At 34.5% G+C, this 26,655-nt stretch overlaps 2 protein-coding genes across 3 annotated transcripts; both read right to left on the bottom strand.

Annotated features, from left to right (window-relative positions):
• Window positions 1-504: 504 nt before the first annotated feature.
• LOC142540482 (uncharacterized) lies at window positions 505-15,091 on the bottom strand. Of its 2 annotated transcripts, XM_075646666.1 has the most exons (18): window positions 14,863-15,091; window positions 13,589-13,798; window positions 13,289-13,355; window positions 12,602-12,785; window positions 6,507-6,559; window positions 5,779-5,867; window positions 5,286-5,522; window positions 4,141-4,205; window positions 3,788-3,848; window positions 3,578-3,695; window positions 3,414-3,495; window positions 3,256-3,328; window positions 3,124-3,185; window positions 1,987-2,082; window positions 1,648-1,802; window positions 1,478-1,574; window positions 906-983; window positions 505-825 (listed from the first exon to the last, which is right to left on the bottom strand). In XM_075646666.1, the coding sequence occupies exons 1-18, from the start codon at window positions 14,867-14,869 to the stop codon at window positions 718-720; spliced, it is 1,842 nt and encodes a 613-aa protein (XP_075502781.1). In that variant the 5' UTR covers window positions 14,870-15,091; the 3' UTR covers window positions 505-717. The 2 variants fall into 2 exon arrangements, with proteins under 2 accessions (XP_075502781.1, XP_075502782.1); XM_075646667.1 differs by lacking the exon at window positions 13,589-13,798 and having other exon boundaries at window positions 14,863-15,090.
• Window positions 15,092-19,125: 4,034 nt separating this feature from the next.
• On the bottom strand, window positions 19,126-22,111 carry LOC142540481 (auxin response factor 18-like). Its single transcript, XM_075646665.1, has 4 exons — window positions 21,757-22,111; window positions 20,465-21,607; window positions 19,365-20,236; window positions 19,126-19,277 (listed from the first exon to the last, which is right to left on the bottom strand). The coding sequence occupies exons 2-4, from the start codon at window positions 21,593-21,595 to the stop codon at window positions 19,214-19,216; spliced, it is 2,067 nt and encodes a 688-aa protein (XP_075502780.1). The 5' UTR covers window positions 21,596-21,607; window positions 21,757-22,111; the 3' UTR covers window positions 19,126-19,213.
• Between the last annotated feature and the right edge of the window lie 4,544 nt (window positions 22,112-26,655).

Genomic DNA, 26,655 nt, shown 5'->3' with positions numbered 1-26,655 from the left:
AGAACGTCGGTTTTACTGGCGATCCGGGAGCCAAGGTTATGGTTTTGATTGTGACGAGGGCAAGCAATTGCCACAGAAGAGATCACCGGTGTAGGTATAATGTCGATTACCCTTTTTACGGATGTCAAAGACACATGGACTGATCCAGGACCAAAAGAATTGAATTGTACAGTTCATGTAAATTAAACTTTGTTGTTACCATTGTTACAGGGAGACAGCCATTTAGTTCCACTTGTTTGGGATCTCAGGGTTTTTTTTTTAATTAAAAAAAAAGTTTTATTTAAGGATGTTAGGTTTTCTGATACATGAAAAATTAAGATCTTTTGAGTCAGTTCTCAAATTACAGATCCTTCAAGTCTTAATCTAATACGTAAAATATATAGACAAAGTCATGATTATTCGGAACAACTTTTTCAAGTTTGTGAAGATCAAACCAAAGTCATGTGCATACATGTATATATGTAATGTATAACATTGAACAACCTGCATGTCTCACATATCAGATCAACCAAAATTGCAGTAAAATTTATTCATGTTCCTCGACGTAACGTTTAATATTTGTAGTCATAGATTTGTATGCCACAGATTTTACATGACATTATAACACATCATGCAAAACTTCACGGATTTGAATCACTTGACGTCTGTCTTTTACCGCATTTTTTTATACATGCAGAGAATGTGTAGCAAAACAAAAGCCACTAAGGAATCTGTCGATCATACTTGGACAAATTTGTCTAAAGTGGAAGTATCAAGTGCAGGAAACTCTCTCAGAGCAGAAAGAACAGCAAGACCAAGTTTAACGGCATCTTCATCACTTGTTGCCTGCAAGAATTACTATTATCAGTATGGTCACAGGCATTTTAAGCAAACCATGTAGCTTCTTTATGGAATGGTGCAGTCACCTCAATATTTAGAGGCAAGACGGGGTCATGAAGTGAGAGCCTCAAAAGAAACCATCCACCATAGCCCGAAACTCGTACCTGTTTTTCATAGAAAGTGGAAACTACATATTGTTAAAGGAATATACCAAAACACAAACCCCAATTCCACATAGATCATATATACACAAATATTGTAAAATGAAAAAAACAAACAAACAAACAAAACAAAATTTTGAGTTGTTTAATTGTGCAAGCATTACCAAACACGGCATTGCCAAGGTTTTCAGTTGAAAATGTAAGCACGGTTCTTTGCAATCAAGCCAATGCGATATAGTAGGGATCAACATATTCTATGATCAAATTACGTGATCTCACTATTTTGTTCCATGACGACTACATTTAGAGGATAAATTACAGCAAGATTGTGATTCAATTATGAGATCATTTTTGTAGCTAAAGTGTAATCGCAATGCACTAAAGTGAAACAAACATAACTTAATAGAACTGTCAAGAGTTGACTTAGAATTGATATTCCTTTCTAGTAACAACACATAAGCTGAGATATTAAAGAACCAATAGTTTCAACTACTTACTCCTTCGTAGTTAACAGGGGCTTTCTGAAGGTTTGGGTCTGAATCAGTGATGTTTGACAAGTGATGTAGCACTGACTCTCCATATTCGTGGAACGATCTGCAATGCATCAATATCAATGTTTAATGAATCACAGGAGAAAAGTTTCACAGTAAGGTGTAGCGAAGCTCACCCTCCTCTAAGATCTTCATGATTCTGATTGATTTTGAGTCTAAGTTCAACAGCAACACCAGGTTCCTCTAGACCATCCACCAAATCTGTCAAAACCTTGCTGCCACCACCAACTCCAGAAGCTTTAGCTGATGCAAGTTTGTTTAAAATTTTGACCTACAACCGATAAAGTACAAAACAAAAAGGAATGCTTCATATCGAGATTGAAGGAACTATTGAGCTATAAATTTTCGTGGAAACAAAGAATTAGCGGTTGCCTTTGTTCATAGCAGGTTAGAAGGCAAATATGGGATGGACCTTCGATGACTAAAAATCAATAACAGGGATGACAAGAACCTACCATGAGGTATGCACCGTCGTCGAGCCAATTATTCTCCTTAAGAGCTCCATGACCACTCGTTTCAATAGCCAAATGTGACTCCTCTCCAACAGAGTTCTGCCACAATTTAACCAGCAGCATTAGTCCTTTAAGTCCTTTAAGCTTATATAAACATATTTGAAATATCAAAACAGTTGGATGACCCTGTATGAAAGTCATGACAGTCGGCTGTGTTTGAATTTCATATTTCCATAATTATGCACCACGAAAGTCTTTAAAAGCCCCAGCCCCAACACTCGATCCCCCTCGCTCTCTCTCTCTCACTCAAAAATAAAAAAAAGGACACCAGAGATGGCCAAATCAACCACTCGCATAAAACCTGACACGAGAAACTAATTTAAGTATATGGATATTGGATAGAAATGGAAAAATGAGGAACGAAATAATATCCCTGAATTAAATACTTAACTATTACAAAAATTACTATCAGACATTGAAATTGCGATCATATGGTTCAAACTCCCATCTTAATTATTGAATCGAGTCGGGATACGTGATAGCTCATGTGTTGTGCCTCATGGAGGATAATAATGGTGTGTTATAAACTAAGACATCGCTTGCCTCATGTGATGAGATGATAATAACGTATGATATTAGGATAAATAAATTAAAGACATAGATAACTTAACTTTGTTTAACTCTGACTGGTGCTGGATGAGGCGAGGAAACAAAATCTTATCTTTCGCACTAAACGATGCCTAAGTTGAAAATGTGTCCCATTTCACAATAAGAAAATTAAGAGAATGGTGAATCTGTATCAGTTAACAAGTGAGCATGTTTCTTTAACCAACACATACAATATTCTTTCCCCCAGCCATTTTCTCTAAGATAAACTAGTCAATCAGGTTGATGACTCTCTATACACTTGTATCAATATCTTTTGACGTTTTTGCTGCATTGAAATCAGAACCTGTGATATGGAGGTGAGGGGTGTATATAGAAAAGGGATATATTCAAAAATAATAATTAGTTTTAGAACTAAGATATTCAGAAACAAGCACAAAAGTAATGTTCAAGGTGATAGTGACCAAATAGCCCCAGAATTGCAAATAGAGACAGCAGGTCCAGACTCATATTAATATATTATTCTTTACTTACCAAACGAATAGCTTCATCAATTACATTTTTGTAGCCTCTTTTGAACCTATGGTGTCTTCCACCTGAGAAGATTAATTAGTGTAAGCTTCATGATAACCAAAAAAATTATCATTCTGAAACTATTTATCCTACCCAGTTTCTTTTCGATAAATGCAGTCAATCCATCTGACGTGACACTATCAGTGACAATTGTTGTCCCTGGATGCTGTTACACAAAAATACAAAAAAATTAGGAAAAGCTTTCTTTGAGAAACCAAGAAACACCGAACACGTCATTGAGAAAAACATACTTGTTCTAAAACAATAGCAGAGATTAGGGCAATCAATCGGTTCCGATTGAACTCACGGCCGCTGGAGTCTACAGCAGCAGATCTGAACAAAAGATCTAACATCATGTTTCATCAGAAAATTCAGCAGGTGTTTCCAAGGAACACAAGAGACCAGCAACCCGTACCTGTCAACGTCCGTATCAAAGATGATTCCCAAGTCTGCTTTGTTCTCAAGGACAGCCCGTGTGATAGCTTTCATAGCTTCTTTATCCTCCGGGTTAGGAATATGATTCGGAAATAATCCTGGTATAGGTATAAATATAACATCAGCTCCCAAAAACATTTCGTGCACATGACACATTTACATAAATGACAACTTTCAAATTTAGAGTTACCATCTGGCTCTAGGAACTGACTTCCAGAAGTAACAGCTCCAAGAGGCTCAAGAACCTTGCCCTGATACGCCGGAGACAACAACTATTAAGGGAGCTACATGGAGATTCTTTAACAAAAGAGCGACATCATTTTTGGCACAAGTTTACAACAAAAAGATTGCAAATATCCTAGAGGACTCATTCGTTATTAGTTAATCTACTTCAGGAAACGCTATTAAAGATTCCATGATCCTCCACTCACTCCTATTTTATTACTCATGCTTCATAATATCTAACACCTTTGGAGAATGTGTGTAGAAAACAGGCAAGAAATAATTAAAATTAATAAAAAAAATAAAACAGTCCATACTTACGGCAAAGAATCCTCCAGCCCCATTTCCAGCATCCACAACTATATGGAGTCCCTCAAGGGGCTTCTCTGAAAGTGAGATAAAATAATTAATAACGATGAACAAGATCTACGTGCCTTTTAAATCATGAAGTGGATTTCAACACGGTAATTACTGACACACGTAAGGTCAATAGGAATGCTCCATTATTAAACAGTCGGGGGGTTGGGGGAAGAGGGGCGACAGACTCCAATAATAGGAACATAATAACATCATTCGGAGGGGCGGATCCAAGATTTTATGTTTGAAAGAGCCGCATTGTGCGGCGTTGTCGGAGCTACCAATTTTCAGCGGGGCTCATCGATTTCCCTCTTCAGAGTTGTGGTATGTGCTTTATCCAATATATATATATATATATATATATATATATACACACACTAGGAAAAAATGTTTTTTATATAGCAATATGGTTTTAAAAATTTTCGGGGGTCACGGAGATCTATCACTACTAGCGAAATCAAATTTTAACTCAATAAGAACTTTCATTTCTTTTTTTCATTCTCTTTATTTTGGTGTAATTTTACAACTTAATTTTAAAATTTAATGTAAAGTTCAGAAATATCTTTTAACAAATTTTTAAATCATTTTCAATACAAAAAAAATGAGTGACAATAAAATTAAAAAAGTCAGGTTTTGATTTCATAGGAGATGCCCACATTTAACGCCAATATATCATAAAGACAAAAATTCAGTCACCTAAACAAATGTTCAATTTGAGTTCAATTAATAGATATTGAAATTGGTTTAATTGAAAAAATGAACAAGAACAAATAAATTTAAAAAGTTTTAAAAAACGAAAATGGAAATGAGGACTATCAAATAATCAAACCAATTACTTCTAGCACAAGTTTTAAAACAAACTTGAAAATGGAAATCACTCAAAATATTTTATTAATATATATATATATATACTAGACAAAAATATTTGTGTATAGTAATAAAAAAATTAAAAGAATTTGGGGTGATGTAGATCTGCCTCTGCTCATCCGTATAAAGAGAAGCACCGCTTACTGCTGGAATGTGAGTGCTAATCTAAAGTTGCTTATTTTTTCCTAAAAAAATGCAGTGTCTTACGATCTACATACCAAGGATTATGTCCGATATTATACCTATATTCCCTGCAGAATCACGAACTGCTGCTACCAGATTAGATGAATAAATAGTCATGTAGTCCACCTTTTTCACAGCTTGTTTCGCTTTCCTTTCTGCATCCCTCAAATCTTCATCTGTGATGTTTTTATATATCTCAGCAGCACGCTCCAATATAACTTTGATATCGGGTTTCCCAAGTCCGCCAGCATTGGTAAAGAACTTGAATCCATTCCGGTTGTAGGGAAGATGACTAGCTGTTCCAGACAAAAACAGAATCACAACTATTCCAGCTTGAAACGCCGATATATAACTAAAATTCTAAAGCAGGTACAACATGCCTTTTTAACTGCAACATTTGAAATTGTAATCGAGCTTCTTTGAGCAAAACAGATTGTTCAACAGTCTGCGTAAGTCTAGCCTACAACTGGCTATCCCAGGTCTATTTAAGTTGTTATAATATTAAGTTTGTTATAGGTTAGATCAAAAGAAGCATATAATTAATCGGCTGACCCGTAATCATTATAGATCCATCAACTGGGCATTGAACGTCTTCATTACTGGTGAGAGTGCTATTGAACATTGCTGGTGTGGATGCTAATCTGCAAAAGCAGAAATGTTATAAATATTATATCATGCTGCTGTAGTGATGGCTCAACCAAAGAGTGCTTACATGGAAGGTAACACGAAGAAGAAAGTCTGTTTTCTAAACCACACACACAAAAGCATGGCCACCGAGGTTTGCACTTACATAATTCCTGAAAAACTAAATGCCTAGACAGTGGTTGACCAGAAAGAACAGAGAACTGAAGTTCACGAAGCACAACAGCATCTCCATTCATAAAATCATGAGTTGATTATATCAACAAGTGATGGATCAGGACGAACAGAGAACTGAAGTTCACAAAGCACAACAGCATCTCCATTCATAAAATCATGAGTTGATTATATCACCAAGTGATGGATAATATACAATGCAAAGCATGTGATTCTGTGTCCTTTGCTATGGCAGTGCAATGTGGATGATTGAATTTATATTACATCTTACAGTAGAGGCAAATCTTCCAATTATAAGATTGCATTGTTTTTGGGAAGATAGATATATGTGAAACAACCATGCTTTTAAATTCAATGTGTCTAAGAAGAATTTTTCTCCACTGCTGAAGTTGTTGATCAAGTAAAAAGTAAATTTTTGCATCTGTCTCAGATTTGAACTAGCACATATAGGAAGCATCACATACCCATATTGAATAACATGAAAATCAGCCCCAGCTAGACCTCGAGATACAGCATCCTGAAATTGCATTAAGATTCTGTATTAGGAATTAAATAAATTATTCTCGACCTTTAAACCCACATAAGTTAAATTGACAGGGAAAAAAATGATAAAGATCAAATATTTGAACGGAATAAAACTATGTAACCCCCTCCGCTTAAAAGAGAGAAATCTAAATTGTAAACAAATTATTACAAAAAACAAAAAGGTATATCATAGTTTCAGAAGACCAATGGTCATCTATTTGTTTAATTCTTAGAAGAAAAACGCTGAAAAAAGTGATATAGCCTCCTGCAGTTTTAAAGTTATAACGAAGTGATCTGTCAATAAAATGATGACCCAGGACGCGTAGAATGGTGAAATGATTGTAATCCACAAGCTCAGTAAAAGGTTATCATTACAAGCATTTCCAGAGCTGAGTTTAAGATATCACTTGTTCCCATCTCCAGTGGATCTACACACAAAATTTTTAGGTAGTTCAACTTACCGAACATGCATTTTGCATTTGACTGCAGAGTTGCGTTTCAGCACCCCAGTTACTTAAAAGATGGACGCCAGACTGCTTCTTGTATGCAGAATTGCAGATTTTAATCAAATGCATAGGTTTGATTCCAATAACTTTCACTTACGATCCTCAGCTATCAAACTGTCTAGCTGGAAAAGGGTTTCTTCTAATTCATTTGACATTCTTTTTTCTAAGAGGAATACTGATACAGGTGCGGAACAAATGAGTCCAGGATAAGAGGATTCGAAGGCTAAACAAGTTAGTCTAGTTTCATGTGATTGTAAAAGAAATAATGGAAAGAATGATTATTATAGTTATTGTAGTACCAAAGGATAAAAATAGGATAAAGACTCTCATTTGTTATCAACATATATGCCAATACAAATTTCTTGCATCTTGAGGTCTTCTCTCAATTCTCAACCCTTTCTTAGGAGCCCGACTAACTCGAACTAACCACCCTAACATTTTGTGCTCTCGTTGCACTGATAGACTCCTCGATCATGGCAGAAGAAATGTGCGAAACCCAATTAGAGGAAATTTTATCAAAAGTTGCTGCATTACAAGAAAACCATGAGATCCAGATCGAGAAGCAAATCTAAATGCAAATTTGGAGCGGCACATTCGCAGAATTCCACATAATCCTTCGGCACAGCAACCGCCTTCATCGACGAGCATTAATCTTCAAAAGTCGCATTAGTCATCAAAAGTCATGGCAACTTATGGTTCCCGATTCCACCAATCAACTAAAATCTGTACGACCCGATGTCCCACGAATTCTGACGAAAATTCGTCGGCTTGGATTGCTCGCATTCAGAGGTATTTCGATTTCTATAGTATTGCAGATTTGCGACGCTTAGAGATTGCTTATTTTCATTTGGACGGTGTTGTTTTGGATTGGTATGATTTGATGAGTCGAAATCAATTAATTACCATTGGAAGAAATTCTTAATTGCATTGGAAAAACGATATTTGGTCTATGTGAGTTTGAGGTTTTTTATCACAATTCAAGCAACATTTCTGAAGATGACAGATAGGTGGATACAGCATAGAAGCAAACAGAATATCTTAGTTATGGCTGAAGAGGAGTAAAAGAAATCAATTGGAAAAAGGAAATAAGCCCTTGTCGACAGGAAGATTTGACCAACCCCACCTATTCGATCAATGACCAACCCCACCAATTCGATCAATTGTCCCAAAGGAATATTGGTGATCCCGAGCCTACAAGTGGGAGTTCAAGTTTCAATATGGATTCCAAAACCCTCCCAAGAGGGAAAGACCGACCCAATGTTGTAAATAACGGGAGGCGGTGGCGAGGCAGTCAGTGACAGCCTACCGCCTCAGCCGCCTAGGCGGTTGATTTTTTTAGCAATTTTCTATAGGTACTTATATATAATCATGCAATGTAATTACAAATAATCATCATTTTTTTATGTAATATATGCAATTGAATAATGTTTATGCATAAAAAAGCTTCATAAAATATAATACAATCTAGACAAAGTGCAAATAAATATATAAATGCAAACTAACAAGATAATTAAGGTGGTGGCCGATGCCGACGATGGCTGGATGCGGTTTGAGGCGGGTGGAGGACACTTGAAATCCAAAATAAATACAAAAGAGAGTAAGATGTGTTTTTATTATATCTAAGTTTTTTAAATTATTTGACTAATTTTTAAATTAATTGACTTTGACGGTTGACTAAAATTTTTAAATCATTGACTGTCTCGGCCAACTCCATCGTCTCCTCCGCTTGCCAGACCATCTCGTCCGCCGGATAGCCTCAGACCACCTATAGAGACTGTCTTAGACAAATGCGGGGCAATCGAGGACTGCCTACCGCATAGGCGACCGTCTCAACCGTCGTTTAGAACACTGATCCAACCATAGTGAAGCAGAAACTAACGCGGGCGAAATTAAGAATGAGACGTCACTCGATAACAGAGATGGCTTGATATCACATAAATTGGGACTGCGTGTGGGAAGTATTGTGCATCATAGCCTAGACATGATTGCTTACTTGTGTGAGCTTGCAAACAAAATGTGGCATACAGTTGATGGGAAGACAAAGTTGATGAACATCTCCATGAAATTAGTGGCTGAAAGTATGGTAGCCTTGATGCATAATACGGATGACAAATACAGCTACAAGGTGCGAGAGGATAATTACATAAGAAAAATCAGTGGCCGATTTCATACGCTCTAACCTACTACAATTCTCGCCAATAACTTCTGGGAATCGGGTTACAAAGCAAGTCAAAATTATATTTCCGACTGCTGAGAGTTTTCAAAATATTGTTGTGAACTTAACTCATCAGGTTGTGAGTGTTCTGCCCACTTCACCCATGAAGATCTTGTTGGAAGCAATGGTGCCGAAGGGGTGTGAAGCACGATTACTAAGCCAAGGAACTTTCAAAAATTTTATTGTTTCAGCTGATATTGCTAAATTTAAATGTCAAAAACAAGTTATAATATTCTCCTTGTCAGCGGCTCCACTTGCAAATCAAACCATGTTCACTTTTTTCTCCATTTTTATCTTTCGACTAATACACACAAGGGATGGCGGTTGATCACTCAAATACTGATGCAAGCCAGACAGGTTGCCGGTGGAAGAAAATTCTTGGGATGCGATTGCAACTTTTGGAGCACATACTCCGACTTCCACCTTGGGGACAAGGTGTTTATGAGGGGGAAGGTAATGATACAAGTGCGGCACATATGAGTCAAGAATAAGAGGATTCGAAGGCTAAACAAGTTAGTCTAGTTTCATGTGATTGTAAAAGAAAAAATGAAAAAAATGGTTTATCATAGTTATTGTAGTACCAAAAGATATAAATAGGACAAATACACCCATTGGTAATCATTCGACATATATGCCGATACAAAAATTTTGTATCTTGAATTCTTCTCTCTCAATTCTTACCCCTTTCTTAGGAGTCTGGGCTGTCTGTGTAAGGACCGTGTATCGTATTATCGTAAATCCTATGCTGATTATCGATAATTCATGAAATTAGTCATGTGATTATGTATATGATGTATATCATGACAATGAAAGTGAGAAAATAAGTGGTGAGGATGAAAGATTATATTAGAAATTGATTTGTATTTGGAACATGTGATGAACCGCAACAGAAAGTGACACATGTTACGGTTTTTAGCATAATTAACAGAGTATTGGTCCAAATGACATGAAGCCAATTTCATTAGAAAGATAATACATAATACTAAAACTTTCATGTTTTGAGTTTTGTCCAAATCCATTTGGAAATATGGGCAAAATCATCCCGAAGTGTATCGTGTGCGTTGTAGTTCCTACAATGACACAGTTTGGGAGAATGAGCATAACTCTCGCATCCTATATCCAAATTGAGTGAGGTCAGTGGCAAATGAAAGCCAAGACATAGATCTACAACTTTTCTGTTTACCATTTTTGCTAATTCGGAACCTAAAATAGCGTTTTGGACAGAACAAGACGCGAACCTGCACAGGCCCGCGCGCGGGGGCAGAACATATCACGCATATGCGCGATTTCTGGCGCGCATATGCGCACGCCGCTTCAGCTGTATGGTATTTAAGATTGCTATGGACGGTTTTGGTGAGAATTATCTTCATTTCTCTTCTCCCTCTTCGAAGAAACATAAGAAAATCGAATTCAAGCGTATGAAATCACCTCGAAACGTTATCCAAACTTAAAACAAATTATATATTCGGAATCCTAGCGTCGAGAGCTTCCTTTTGAGGTAATTTTCTTCTAGTTTCAGTACCTCTAAATATGAAAGTGCTGAAATAGCATGTATTTGAAGTCGAGATTCCTATATGTGATAGAATAACCGACAAGAAACTCGTATTCGAAGTCGGAATTGAATTATGATATGATTTGGATTTGATATAAATTTTTTAAGTTTCAAATGATATTTGAAACTCATATTAATGATTTTGGAGTATGTTATTGATTGAAATGAGTATGTTATTGATGTAGATAAAGTGTAATATCAATATCTTCAGGCTACATCAATTGGAAACGAAGAATTGAGGTATGTTGCGACCGGGTAACATACGACATGTATCTGTATTATATGATATATGTTGGATTGATTTGATTGATTGGAATGAGAATACATGTCTATATGCCTTATTTGTTGATTTATGTGGCATACATGACATTGAGATTGAGATATCGATGTATAAAATAAATATTTTGTTAACACACATCGTTTGATGCATACATCGATACATGACATGCACGTTGAGCTATGATCCTTGGATACCCTGATATGATTTGATTGGATTCTGGGGTTTGTGAACACAATGCTATGTTTGGTATTACATGACCCTTAAAACATAGACATTTGTGGCCCCGACGATTGATATGAGATTTGGGATTTGATGGCGCTTCGTCGACGCTATCATACGAGTATCCCTTATTGAGACCGGTGTGCCAGCTCGAGCATTGATTTGATAGCGATTCGTTTGATTCTGACATGTGCTCAGTGGATGGGCATATTACCCGATACCTCCACGACATACATGCATTGCATACCATATATCATTGTTTAGATACTTGTGGTATATATGATGGTTGTTCCATACGGAGCTTTGCTCACCCCCAAGGGGGGCTGTTGTTGTCTTTGTGTGTGGACAATGGCAGGTACTCCAGGATATCAGGAGACCGGAGAGGGTACTTCTGGAGGGAGCCACAGCTTGGGCTGAGGTTTTATGTTTATGTCTTGTTCCAAGTATATATGTATATGTATCTATATACCGGGGCATGTCCCGAGGATATGAGATGTTTGTATATGATTGGTTTTGATTACGTGTGGGCATGTTTATGATGTGAGATGAAATACTATTTTTAGTATTTAAATTATAGAAGAAATATTTTGGGCTCATTGTAAAGGAAATTTTAAACTCGTTTTCCGCTCGTAATTAGTTAACCCTAATCAGAGTGCATTGTAATAACGATTAGGAGCTAAGGGCCCCACAGTCTGGCTAACTCGAACCATACCACCCTAACAAATACTAATTTCAACAGTTCATTATACCTACCCGTTCGTAAAGGAAGGACAAATATAACCACTTTTATTGCAGTAATAAAGATTGAAAACCACCAACCGTGTGTAAGTAACAGAGTTTTATTCAATATCAGAATCAAGGAAACAAACTATTTAGTTGTTTATCTTCCTAGCTAAAAATGTCTAAATGGAAAGTATGTTGAATTTTCCAGTATGCTTTCAAATGATTATTGATGCAAAGTATCACGAGGTATATGCATAACACTCACATTAATTCCTGTGCATGTCATGCTTCTCTTCTAGTTTAAGACATTAATAATGTTATGCATATTAATCAACAAATTAATCTTCTAACTATTTTTGGTGAATGTAGTTCTTTGAATACCAGTCACATAGCCGCTATAAAAAAAATTCAATATAGGACCTCTCAAATCCTCTTCCGAGCAAGCAAAATAATGAAGATGTAGTTTACAGGAAAAAAATAAACTTTTGTGATGACATCACTATAAGGACCCCTTTTTTGGCATGAGTTTGAACTGATACCTGTAATTTCTGTGCAGATATCCGTGAATCATGGCCAATGGAAACTCTCAACCGTTTAGATACATCGGGTTTTTTCTTTTCCAGTAACCATGAGGCAAAAGAAGCTGCAATTGCTTGTGCAACCGATTCAGTAAGGCTAATAGGTTCTCCCTCAACACCATCAATAGCAACACCACGAATATCACTGTTAATTTCCAAAAGATAAAACAAATAGTCAAGAAGATGTCAAATGTATCTGCAGGATCACATCACACAAGTAACTTAAATGATCCTCACTTCCTGAACGCACATCATGAGACACTCTGAAACAGAAAATTATTTCCAGGTTTCAAAACTGAAAACAACAATTCATATAATGCTATGAAAGTTCAAAAACACGTGTAAGGATGTATTTCCTCAGGAAGTTAGGAACACAATGGAAAAATAAATAATTTCTTAGGTTAATCAGAGAATAAAATAAAACAACTGCAGAAGGCTATCAGAATTTTCTACAAGCCAACCTATTATATTTTGTAATGTGGGGGGTCATTGTCAGAGGACGTAACCCGACAAACAACAAGCCCCTAATTAAACAAAATTACTCGAGAAACAAGGATTGCAAGTTGAACAGCATATATGGTACCACATAAAAAGTGAACATACCCAGAAGGGCACAGAAAACAAATGCTAATAGATATCATTCCATACCTTCCGTTTTGAAGCTTAAGAAAAGCACTTTTGTCTGTAGATGGTATGACTGTGGTGGGTGAAGCAGCTGCGGTAAAGAAGAAAGGTTCAGTTACAAACACAAGTGATTTGTGGTTGGCTACATCATCATTCATCACAGTGATATGGTAGATCCTCACTTTGAAAAAGAACATATAAATGCTTGCCAACAGAAATCCACATTCAACTTTTAAATTACTAAACCATTCTCCAAAGGTTGTGGTTGGGAATGGCAAGACTAAAACCAAATATCAAACTGAATAATGAGATTCTAGAACAGACCATTGCAATAAACATTTCCACGGTTAAAGTTCGAGAGCGTGCGTAATTGATTGGCAGGGATGCCTGTCCATGCCAATTTCCCTCTTATGAGGGGAAGAGGCTCAAGCCTATAAAGGGTACAACAGTCCTTGCGATTTTGGGTGCTTAAATGCCTATCCTGCTGGCAGCAATGTGCTACCAGAACATGTTGGACAAACTTCCCTGACATTGCTGCATGAAAATTGAAAATTTACATCACTATTAGGGTTGTTACTGACAAGAGCTTAACAAAAAATAGGACATTTATCATTAAGCTCCAAGGATATAATTTAGTTTCTCAAAGGGACCATCGTATTTCTCCAAAACTCCCTCCCCTGATGCCGTTCCTGGGATTGGGAATGGGGTAATGTATATTTTTGCACTGCTTGTATAAGGCTTGAGAAACAAACTCTTCTAATTTATAAGTTGAACAATCAGAATACATGTAAAACAACATAACATAAACAGTCACGTTCCCTAAATTTGGTGGTGACAAACAATTTCCTCAATCATTCAACATCAACAAGAAATTAAAAAAAAGGATATAAACAACTTTTAGAAAGTAAATTAAATGCAACCAGCGGGATGAAAAAACTAGAAACATAAGCAAGAAAGAAAAGGTGGAGAACAGTATGAATGGGGGATAGTTCCTCTTCTCTATATATTGAAATAAAGCACGGATGAATAAAAGTTATGATGCTAATAATTTCGAAGAACAATAAAACTTGATTAATTTAGCATCTCGATTAAGATAGAAACAAAAAAAAAATCTTCAAAGAACAGTCGAGAAATAAGTTTCATAAAGCCCAACACCAGATGGAAAAACAGCTTGACGGTACTGAATTTTCAATCTCCTCGTGATCACATCAATTGAACAATATGAGCACATTTTCCTTCAATTTCTTCACATGAGCTATTTCAAACCACATAATTCAGTCAGTTAGAACCTACTGAACTTCTGCAGCGTACATCTCCGCATTTCAAAATCAACTCAAAGTTCTAAAACGAATAAAAAGATCTTACTTATGAATTCACTTATGAATTCGTTAACGCGGTCAACGATCAATTGTGAAATAGATCGTGCTGAACAAACAAAGAGAAAAATCTCATGTCTGCTACCAACTACGCAATTCAATCTTATTCTGCTTTAGTTACCATCAGCGAATACACCATAACAAAAACAACAAAACTAGAACTACATGAATATAAAGGAATGCTATAGGACGATTAAACCAGTAAACAACATGCGATTGTACCTGCCATTTTCCAAACAAATTAAAAAAAAAATCCTTGCGATTTGATGGAGTAGAAGCGGTGGCGGAGAAAGAGAGGACTTGAGCTGCAGCGGTGGCGTGGAACGGTAGGAGGATTTCAGCGTCCGACGTGGTTGGTAAGATTTTCTGGCACCCCAAAAGTGTAACACGATTTCGAAATCACAACACTACAGTGAGTGATGTCAAAACCGTCGTATAAAAAAATGGATTTGCCAACCCGCTAAAACGACGGACCGGCGGTCTAATGAGGCCTACTCGGCTACTCCCATTGATTTTGGCCTTACAGAAATCAAACTTTGTCCAAAATGGTAAAATGACTGTGAAGAATATAAAATATGAAAATGAAAAACATATGGGCCAAATCAATATGGGCAGCTGTTGGAAACAATTGGGCCATTTGGGATTGGGCCGTTTGGGCTTAAACGATCTCAGTGTACGTATACTTAGTTTATATTAGATATTTTGTGACCGCTGTACGTCCTTGTACTCGATTTTTTATATAAAAAAAATAAAAAATCACTATTAAATTTATTTAAGATTCATGGTTTTTAATTAAGTTTTTTAAAATAGAATTCAAAAAAATTTAAATATACTAAATGTGTAAGACGAACAAATTTTTTATTTTGGGGTAAAAAATTAGGATCATTGTCTTACGCCATGGAGTAAATCTACGAGCTCACGAATCTTTATCTGTGAGACGGGTCAATTGTACCGATATTTACAATAAAAAATAATACTTTTTTCATGGATAACCCAAATAAGATATCACTCTCACTAAATACGATTCGTGAGACCGTCTCATACAATTTTTTGTCTAGTTATATTTATATGAAAAATATTAACATAAAAAATTGAAAATTTATATTAAAATTGATATGCAATGAAAGTACGATAAGTGAATTAAAAAAAATTCGAAGGTTAACAAATTAAATTTCGTATTGCCAATTTGATATTAATTACTTTTTTATTATTATTTAGTGGTTGTTGCTTTTGAAAATTTACTCAAAAAGCAACGTGTGTTTAGCGTAAATTAGAAAATCAAATAAAAAAATATAGCTTGGTTAGATATGTGACTACAATAATTATTGCAAATTTGACATGAATATGCCTTAAGGTCTCCGAATTAGTTGTATAGCTGAATTTTTAACCTTAATCAAGAGTTCGATTCTCTCAATCAACATTTTTTTAGACGAGCTTGTCTCGTAAAGCTTGCGTGATGTGATTTATTTGACTAACATACTTTGCAGACTAACGCGTTAGTTCGGAGTTTACCCAACATGTTCCTGGTTCATAAAAAATGTGTGGGAAATTAAAAAAAAAATTGTTATTTTATTTATATTGATGTGATTTACTTGATTAACATACTTTGCAGACTAATACGTTAGTTCGGAATTTACCCAGCGTATTCTTGATTCATAAAAAATATGAGGGATATTTTATTTATATTGTCAACCCCGATAGCCATGAAATTTTGCACTAATTTCTCACATTGAACGCTTTCTCTTGGATCACATTTTTCCATCCACTTAATTCTAGGCAGTGTTATTATAAATTCACGCACCATGCATCTCAATAACATTCCGGTTTGAAGATTTGTTTTTTAAAAAAAATTATTTGGTTGACTGAGAATCTTCCTATTATCTTTCAGATATATACATGATAAACTGTCAAACATAACGATGTAACTTATACAAGTCGGGTAAATTATACTAGACAAATCATGTATGACATATTGGATCGAAAAAATATTGATAAAAAACATCTAATCATTTGGTTCGACGCTCACCAATACTAAACATGTGTTTTGCTCGATTATCAAAATATAAGTTAATATTTTGAAAATATGATAATTGCATGCACACGAACGCGCCTGCCGATTAAGTAATCAATATTTGACTATGAATCACAGATATTATGTATTCTTATCCAGCTCACTCTAGGATTATTTGTCGTGGATCTACATATTTATTAAAAAATATGCTAAAGGATTTATTTTATTTTTAATTTTATTCTAAAAAAAGAAGAAAAAATCAATTAAATCTGTGATCGAGACAGTGTGCACGGTTGGAAAATTGACTTTATGTCAAGTTGTATTAATTATGGCATTATGACAAATAATAAAAATAATAATTCATGGGATTATTTATCAATAATTTAATTATTGATATTATTATTATATTATATACGAATTGAGAAAGGCCCAAGCATCGACACGGCGCGAGCGTTGTTTCTGGGCCTCGAGGGTTGACCTCTCGAGGCCGCCTCACGTGAGCCCAGTTTTCATTTTATTAATTGTCTAATTAACAATTTAGTTTAACAACCATGAGTCTATTATGGAATAAAATTATTTACTTTTATATATAATCCAACATTTCCCGTTTTATCAAACCGTGAAACTCTAATTTTTTTTAAACTGTTTAACAGTTCCAAGCACGGACATAGAAGTTGTATGAAAGATCAAATCTTACATGGTATCTTTAGGTATGAAAAACTAATTAGCTACATCGATATGAAAAAACCTTTTTTTCTCGATTTAAACAAACAATGTCAAAAAAGAAATGATACCTTAAAAGTTTGAGCAGAGAAAGAAATGTTGTTCAAGAAGAAAATATCAAAATATATGTTGACTTCAATTAGATAAAATATTGGAACTTAATTTGATTTATGAGATGAAAATATATATATAATCCTAAAAGCCATCAATGTACCTTTGAATGAACATGGTAAAGGGGTTATATTTTATACTGAATTGATTCCATAAATCTTTGCTCGTTGGTGTTGTTTGACCGACAAAGTATTAAACATTATACTTGGGATTAGGTCCATGTCCACCCTTCTTAATCCTTAATTTCAGCCCCTAAATATACTATTATTTTGCTCAAATCCCAATTGATTTCCCCCCACTCTTGCGCCACCATAACTGGTTTTTAATGGTTTCTCGATCTGCACTTGGTATTTGAGTTTAAAGTCAAATTACTTGCGCGTTTCTTTAATTTACGACTACGTTGCTTATTAAATTCAGTGCATTATATATATATATATATATATATATATATATATATATATATATAAAGATAAATATGAGACTGAGCGTACAACTCCAATAACTTAAACTGTAAAAACAACTCAAACTTCACGCTTCGATTGCTCTATTAGTAACTAGAAACAAAAACCTCTTTTTCAAATACATTAAACAAATCGAGCATTCACGATTGTCCTAGTTTTACCTTTTTATATATATTTAAAAATGTATTCAAGGACATACAATTATGAAATACACATGTTAAGTAGTTTGAGAAAGGTTGTTCATTGATGTTTGCAATTACTATGTAAGAGTTGAGACTATTTATTTAGTTACATTAATTAGATCCACTTAATCTGTTGTTCAACATCACATGTACAATTTGCTCTCTAGTTATTGAATAAATACTACACAACTAATATCACTTAATGTTATGTGGTATACCAACTAATTAATTAAATGAACTTAGATTAAACCAATTCATGCAATCAATAATAACCCGACAAAAACTTGTGTGAGACGGTCTCACGGATCATATTTTGTGAGATGGATCTCTTATTTGGGTCATCCATGAAAAAATATTACTTTTTATGCTAATATTATTACTTTTTATTGGGAATATCGGTAGGGTTGACCCGTCTTACAGATAACGATTCGTGAGATCGTCTCACAAAAGACATACTCTAATAACCCTTGATTTAAAAGTGTGTGTCCGTGAGATTTTTTTTAAAAAAAATTTATGGGATTTTTAGAAATTATCTAAATTAGTACATATTGGACCACAATAAGCACATATGCATACAATAAATCTCGAGAAAAGTACATAAAATTTCTGTACAGAGTGCAATTATGTCGGAACAATTGTTTTCCTTCAACTTTTTTATTTTATTATAACGTTCATTTATTTTACTTCTCTATTATTTATTTACATTTACACTGCATATTCTGTATATTAAGAAATTGAATGAATATAAGTAGTTACTTTAATATGACAAATATGCGTGGGTAAAAATATGCTATCTTTATTTCAAAGTGTGGCCACCACAAGTTAATTGTTAAAAGAAAAAAGTTGGATCATTGAAATTCCTTAAATCTTGTTTGCATATGAATAATTTGTGATGGATGCAAGAATGTGACTGGAAAGAAATCACAATTGATTGCCAAAAGATTCAATGATTTGCAGAAAGAAATGTAACTTCTTCACAAGAAGAAACAGATAGCGGTTGTGCTCAAGTTTGAGCATATATTTCTCGGAAAGTTAAATTGGAACTGTACAATGAAAATATCAAAACAAAGTGTTCTTGTTTAATTTCAAAGATTGTCACTGCTTGAATCCATCAAGATTGTTAGCCTTCTCGCTTTCTTCGTAAAATCGCTGCAGAAATGATGGCAACAAAGATCTGTCAAATACAGATATGGTTAAATGAAGGAAAAAATGGAAGTGATTGATAGTCTGAGTTACCTAAAGGGTTCGTCTCCCATGTGTTTAGTCGTGCCGGTTACATCACTATAAACTACATTGGTCAGCATTTCGGATTGTTCCATGTTGAACATGAAGGCGAGTTTCTTGTACAGTTCTTCGTACGAACCAAGTAGTGAGAGGTCAAGGGTCCGGCCAACATCCTCAGATTCAACAAACACCTGGCAATGTCCAGTGACACCGAACCCAATCTCGAGTTTCTGGTCTTTCCACAATGGGAACTCTCCATCTGACGAGGCTTCTGGTGGGAAATTCTGAATGACAGCTGATCCTGATCCGTTCGAATTGTTGGCCATGTTTTCTTGGTTTCTGTCTGTTGAATCATTTTGAGAGAGCTGCTGCTCGGTGAGAATTGGCTGTCCAAACAAAACAAACACAGGTTTCTTCGCCTCATTCTTTTTATTAAAATCTTGAGAAGAGCTTCCCGTTTTCAACGTGCATTGCAATGCATCAAATTTTGTTCGTGCCGAGGGGCAGTTCCCGGTGGGAATTTTGGGCAGCGGACTAGCATAATCGAGATGCTTGAAATCCATCGATTGCAGTCCCATCTGCAGTTTCTTGAAGTGGAGATCTGATGAAGATAATCCAAAATCAGTATGCCTGGCTCCCTGTATGCCTGCAGAAATGTGTTCGTGTAAAAAACCCAAGGGGCTGCTTGGACTGAGGGGGTTGCCGAGTAGAGGTGGCATCGGAAGATGCACAAAAGGGAATTCTGAATGTTGTGGAAACCTTGGCCTCTTTCTTGGTGGTGAGAAACGAGAGAGATTGATAGCTGGTATATTAGATACCAATTCAACCAACCATGGATTGACTCGCTTCACGTTTTGTAGTAAATCAGGCTCATCCCATACCACCTTCAAACGATTTCATCAAAACAATGTCAAAAACAATCAAGATTCTAACTTCATGTACACACACTAGTTACGTTTCTAATGAGTATTTCGCAGGGACCAAGGAATTCACTCTACTTGGGGGGTTAAGCTTATAATTGTGAATCTATCCAGTCTTTCAAGGCACAATAGAACTAAGAATTCAATAGATGAAATTTACAAAATAGATGAAATGGAGTAGTGCTCAGATACCTGAAGAAGGCGCCAAGGCGAATTAGGCCAACGAACAGGGTCTTCAACATGTACAGACGAAATGGTTCCCATGAACCAACTAATTCGAGATGAATCTTCCGTCTCGAAAGCCATCTTAAACCTCATTCCAGAACACCATTGCAATCTCATGGCAGCATTCACTGCAGAAGCTCTCACAACAAACTCTGGTGTGCTTGCCCGAGGAAAATAGAAAACTTCAAACGACCTGCCATTCACAGCAAGATTTGCTGCTTCAACAACGGATTCAGCCCTTAGAGTACCCTTTTCCTTCAATCCCATTTCACCATTTTCACCACCTTTCTTGGCGTTTCCAGCGCCAAAATTCCCATTTTCGCTCAAGAAACCAGAGAAGCCTCGGTATAAAGAATCTGCACAGTTTGCAGCACCAGTATTCCATCCAGATGACACAACATCAACTCCCCCACCAATCCCTTTTTTGGCCCTTCGTATCCCGACACAAAGATCGCCGTTCTCCGCCCTTAAAAACACAATTGAATCCCCCGCCACAAGCTTCTTCTGGTTAACAAAATTACTCCAACCCGTTGTCAACAGGTGGCGCCGCGGAGTCCCTCGATAAATATGCCTAAATTTCCATATCTCACCATGGACATCCTTAACCAAGATTGTCTGAACAGGAGGTTCAGCCGAGTAATCCAATCTAGGAAATATGGTCTCGGCACAGTATCTCGGCACAGAAAACCCCCCTCCATTGTTAGCATCAGACTGTGTCAAAGTCTTAGCAAAGGAATTGGATTTCTCCTTTTCCTCATCTTTTTCAAATCCCAACAGTTTGCCCTCATCAGCAACATCACATTCATTCCCTCTCAAAGGGAATAGTCTAATTTTAGCATAAACTTCATCAGTCTCAATATCAGCCAAGTATTTTATGGCTGATACACTACAAGGTATAAGAGGTGGGATTCTTGAAAATCCACCAAAATCCACGGTTTTATTAGCATATTCAGCGTGACCTTGAGGAAAATAATAGACCCTGGAGTTGATAGGTGGAATTTGAGCCATCCCACCAGCGCAGGCATGCCATAGCTGAGGATCCAAGATTTTTTCCACTTGATTCATGGGTTTGTTCAAGGACTGGATAACATTAGTCATCTGTGAAAAATTCTGACAAAAAAAAAACATAAAAAGAGAATCAGGAATAAAAGAACTAAATCCAGTACCCCTTTAGGCAACCAAATCATGACCAGAAATTGCAACTTCTCAACACAAATCCAAAGTGGTAAAATTTTGAAATCAAGAAACACCATACCCACCAAAAGATTCGAGCTTTTTTCCCTCTCCTGTGAATCCCCTTTCTTGAGACCCTTTATCGTATCAAATCAACGGAAAAAAAAAACAGATCATTCCACTCCAGCTGATAGAAATAAAACCAAATGGGCGTGTGATGTTGGGTCTGTGTACACCTTTTGCACTACACAAACTGCCAGTGATCTATGAGGTGTATTTAAGCAGGAGGAGATTTGATGGGAGATGGGGACAGCCAGAGACAAGAGACAAATAAAACACACAGAGAACACACATTGGAGGGTGGGGGATTGAGGAGACACCTGAAGTTGAAGCTTCGTTTGCCGACCAGAGGGTGGCAGAGGGAATTGATTTTGACAAATGACACACAAAAGTCCAATTTATGTTGTGCTGTGTTGAGTGTTGCTTATTTACTGTTTTAAAAATAAATAAAATTATATATAATTTTGATATATCACGCACCCACACAGTAAAATTATGTGAGTATTGACGAGTGTCGCTCACTTATTTAATTTAATGAAAAATATCAAAATTATACCTTCAATAAATGAGTGTCACATCATCGATTTTCATATAAATATGTACGATTAAGTATAAGTTTACCGTCCTTGTTTTGGTTGTCCAAATAATATAATCTAATTCTTATATTTAATAATTTTTTATTATGTTTTATTAATAAATTCTTATTAAAGTCTAGAAATGTATGACCGTTTTTTAATAAATTAAATCAGAAAAAATAAGAAGATTATTTGTAAATTTTATTTTTTCGATGAATATTTTAATATGTGTGAAAAGCAGACAAGTCTATATATTTGATATGAAGAGAATTTATATTATAAAATACATTTTTTTTTAAATTCTAAGATGAAGTCCTGAATTCGAAACTCAATTACAATAAATATTTCATATGTTCAAAACAATAAATATACATTTTTTCCGCATTCTTAACTCTCCAAACTTCTTGTTTCATATGTCCTCATCTTCAAAAAAAAAAAAAAAACTTCGAACAATAATATGAAATATTAATTGATATCGATTTGTCTAAAATATATATTATTTTAAAAAAAAATTAATGGTTTTATATGATTTATGTGGTGTTTCTTCCATTCTAAGTAAGTAAAATGAGATATATACCTATTATTTGAGTATGAACATATTAAACCTTGAGATAAATATCATATTTGTATAATTTAACATAAATTAAGTGAATTATAAAATTTTAAACTTCATGAAAATTATATTTTAATTAAGATATCAAAATTAAGACACGGAGAATGTACAATTCACCCTACAATGTCAGTAAGTTGTACTCTTCCAAAGCAAAAACTAGAAAATGGATCGATCTTTTAATTTATTTATTTTTTTATTTAGAAACCTATATTATTTTATAGATGAACGAAAATTGATAAACCAATCAAAATAATTTATTTTTATTATTATTAAAAAGTCGACCCCTGTGATTTGTATGTCCAATATATTGTAAATTGTATATGCTATCGATTAAATCAAATATAAATCCATATATATTAGTAACACTCGCTTTAGATTATATATAACATCCAATTTTCATCGGTTGCAAAATTATACATATATTAAAATGAGATAGTTAAACCCATAAATTATTAACTAATACAACGATCAATAAATGATATTTATCAATTGTTATATAGTTCAAAATATTCGAATTGTATCGTCAATATCATGAAGTTCGATAAAATAGTATTCGTGCGAACTTTACTTGTTGATTTCTCCCTTGCGAATTCGCTAGCAAAGTATCTTTGTATTATGTAACTTCATAGTAAAAACAAATTCAATGCATCACACCCACATACTTTGCACGATACTTTGGAATTAATAATTGAAAGTTGACTTAGCAAGAAGAAGTTGTTTGAGAGAGAGGATACTTAGGTTGAGGGGAAACAATATTAAATTAGTTTTGAACCTAATTATATTAGTTAACGACCCATCAATAGGGCCATCAGGAAGGAATTTAAGATAAGTCGAAAGTAATCGGCATTCGATTAACTTAATCTAAGGACCAATTCATTTTAATTGTAATTTTCAAGCTAGAAAATCTTAGTGATATAATTGATTTAATATAATACAACGATTAAGTAAATCGTTGCCGTATAACGGACACATTAAATAAAGTTTAAGGTCGTTATTAACATTGTTGATCACAATTTGTTTCTTTGCAATTAGATTTGAGTTTATGGACAAGATTCATAGTACTTGCTCAACACTTTTTTGAGCAAAAACCAATGCTTTATATATGTAATTATCAAAAGGCCGTGTCTAATACTAGTAAGTTATGTTAGTTTAAAGTCCAAAATTGTGGAAGTAATTAAGTTTAAAAGAAGCCCTTAAATTATATGTGTGTGCTTTTTGTGTCACACAATTAATGCAACAACTATATAACTAGTTGGTCTAATTTTGGCTCTAGGTGATATCTCTAGTTAACCGGTTTTCATAAATGGGACTGAACATGAAGCAGTGATAGTTGTTACAGGAGTTCATTATGCAATCGCGTTTGGTCTCGAGAATGAATCTGTCACTGTATAAAAATGATATTTTGTTCATGAAATTATTTTTATTCCACACTTTAAAGATAACAATAAAATAATAATCGTGGTGGAAAAAAGAAATGGGTTGTCAAAATTGATCGAACATTATAAGAATTTTTACAAACTTTTAGGAGAAAAAAATTGGACAGGGACATTATAGCTATACTTGTTGTGTTGGAACATTGTAAGGATTAAGACATGGTAGGCCCATCTATCTTCAAACTCCTCCAACAACCAAAGCAAGCGCTTTATTTCTTACTGGGCCCTCCATTAAAACTTGGGCCCATCTAAAAAATTTCTGTTTGAGATGTACTGATTAGTGATTAATAATATTTTTTTCCTTTTAAAAACAAAATCATATTAATTTTTTAAATGGCATTATAGGTCATTTTTTCCTTAAAAAAAATCATATTGATTTTTGAAATGGCCTTATAGGTCAAAGTCGTCTCCAATTTAGGACGAGATATCGAATTCAAATACGATAATTATCAATCCCTGCTTAAATTTACATCAAATTTTTATAAATTAATTGATAAGTTTTATCGGGTTCATCATTTTTATAATTGATAATCAAGCTAGCTAAAATATAAAATCAAATCATCGTATCGAACCATTTATGTCCGTGATTGAATCTTTTGTTCGAGCAACGCTACTATTGCAAAAAATCATTTTTACAAATTTACGACGTCGACATAGTATTCACAAAATAATGCAAAACATGTGTGAGCCTTTTCTAATGGAAAAATACAAATATTCTATCCTAATTTGGAATATATTATTTATATTATTATTAATGTTATTTTTATTAATTCTAAGATTATAAAAAGGCTATATAGCTCCAAAATTTATGAATCTTATCCTAGCACAATAAGAGCAAGTCTAATTTTGGGGGCTCATAGGTACCAAACCTTGCACATGCACAAAGTTTAAATATGAAATATCAAATGTCACACTCGATATGTCACTTTTGACAAGTATGTTATGTCTTATGCATTAAATATGTAATAGTACCAAAACTTACATAGAGTGTGATGTGCTACCAAACACACGTGGTCGAGAATTTATGACCTCACTTGCACACTAACTGCATTTATATAGTTTTTTTTTGTTGGAGTAAGTTTATTGTGAGACGATGTCATGAATCTTTATCTGTGAGACGAGTCAATCTTACTGATATTCATAATAAAAAGTAATACTCTTAGCATAAAAAGTAATAATTTTTCATTGATGACTCAAATAAGATATTTGTCTAACAAAATATGACCCGTGAGACCGTCTCAAACAAGTTTTTGCTTTTTTTGTTTTCACTTTTATTTGTCATGTGTCTTCACAAATTTTATATGATGGGCAGATTTAATTGAATCGCATATTGTTGTTTGAGATTGAGTCGAGAAATCGAGATCATACTTGAGTTTATCCGAGTCTCAATTAAATCCGAGCCTGCTACCGATTGAAATCGTGCACAAAAACTCCAACGAGATCGTCTCACATGTTAATTTTTATGAGACGTAGCTCTGACCCAAACCACGAAAACAATTATTTTTCAGTCGCTCGTACATATTTCAATAGAGAAAATTATATTTATGACACATGTAACTTGTATATATTTAATTTTTGTAATATTGTCTCTCAATTTACGTCTCAGATATCATGTCAGTATTTCAATGTAAAACAAGTAAAATTGGGGAAAAAAATACATGATTGAGTATGTTATAGACGACACCAAGAAATTCAAATCTAGATAATAAATCACAAATTTTTTCCCTGAATTAAGGATCATCAGAATTATAATTTTTTTTTAGCGACTGGATAGGATAAAATGCAATAAGGTCCAATTAAAAGACAAAAATTATACTATTCAATTTTTGTATATTTTTTTGGAGGAACGATACATAGAAGATAATATTAGGTCGTGTTTGAATGGAAAAATTTAATAACGACTTATTTTTATTTAAATGAACATTTTGATGTTTCACTATGCGCGATGTCTATTAAGCTAGAAATATTGGGCCTAAAGTTTGGGCCATATCATGCTTGGATGGCCCATAATCGTGACAACAAATTCTGGATTTGATCCGGTACTGGAACGAATGACCAGCACGTAAATATATTAAAATTTATGTACTAACTTTTAGTTATTTATATAAAAAATCTCAATTTTATAACAAGTTCGATAACCTTATTTTTTAAAACGAATACGTAGACAATATCACTAATTTATATTTATAAGATAAGTTAATTCGATCCATAATTATCATGAAAATAATACTTTTGACATAAAATTTAATCATTTTTAATATATTAGTGAAGTCGGATATCTTTGTAACAAAATTGACACGTGAG

The sequence above is a fragment of the Primulina tabacum genome, chromosome 3, assembly GCF_025594145.1.
Source record: "Primulina tabacum isolate GXHZ01 chromosome 3, ASM2559414v2, whole genome shotgun sequence".
NCBI lineage: Eukaryota > Viridiplantae > Streptophyta > Magnoliopsida > Lamiales > Gesneriaceae > Primulina > Primulina tabacum.
Note: the sequence above shows the minus strand (reverse complement) of the source record. Positions and strands in the feature narration are given on the sequence as shown.

Coding starts and splice junctions, on each gene's coding strand:
- LOC142540481 (XM_075646665.1), bottom strand. CDS start 21,595: ATGACTAATGTTATCCAGTCCTTGAACAAACCCATGAATCAAGTGGAA. Junction 20,237..20,464: donor CGCCTTGGCGCCTTCTTCAG/GTATCTGAGCAC, acceptor AATCGTTTGAAG/GTGGTATGGGATGAGCCTGA. Junction 19,278..19,364: donor ATGGGAGACGAACCCTTTAG/GTAACTCAGACT, acceptor TCATTTCTGCAG/CGATTTTACGAAGAAAGCGA.
- LOC142540482 (XM_075646666.1), bottom strand. Junction 3,696..3,787: donor TCAGTTCCTAGAGCCAGATG/GTAACTCTAAAT, acceptor TACCTATACCAG/GATTATTTCCGAATCATATT. Junction 984..1,477: donor CCCCTGTTAACTACGAAGGA/GTAAGTAGTTGA, acceptor TATGAAAAACAG/GTACGAGTTTCGGGCTATGG.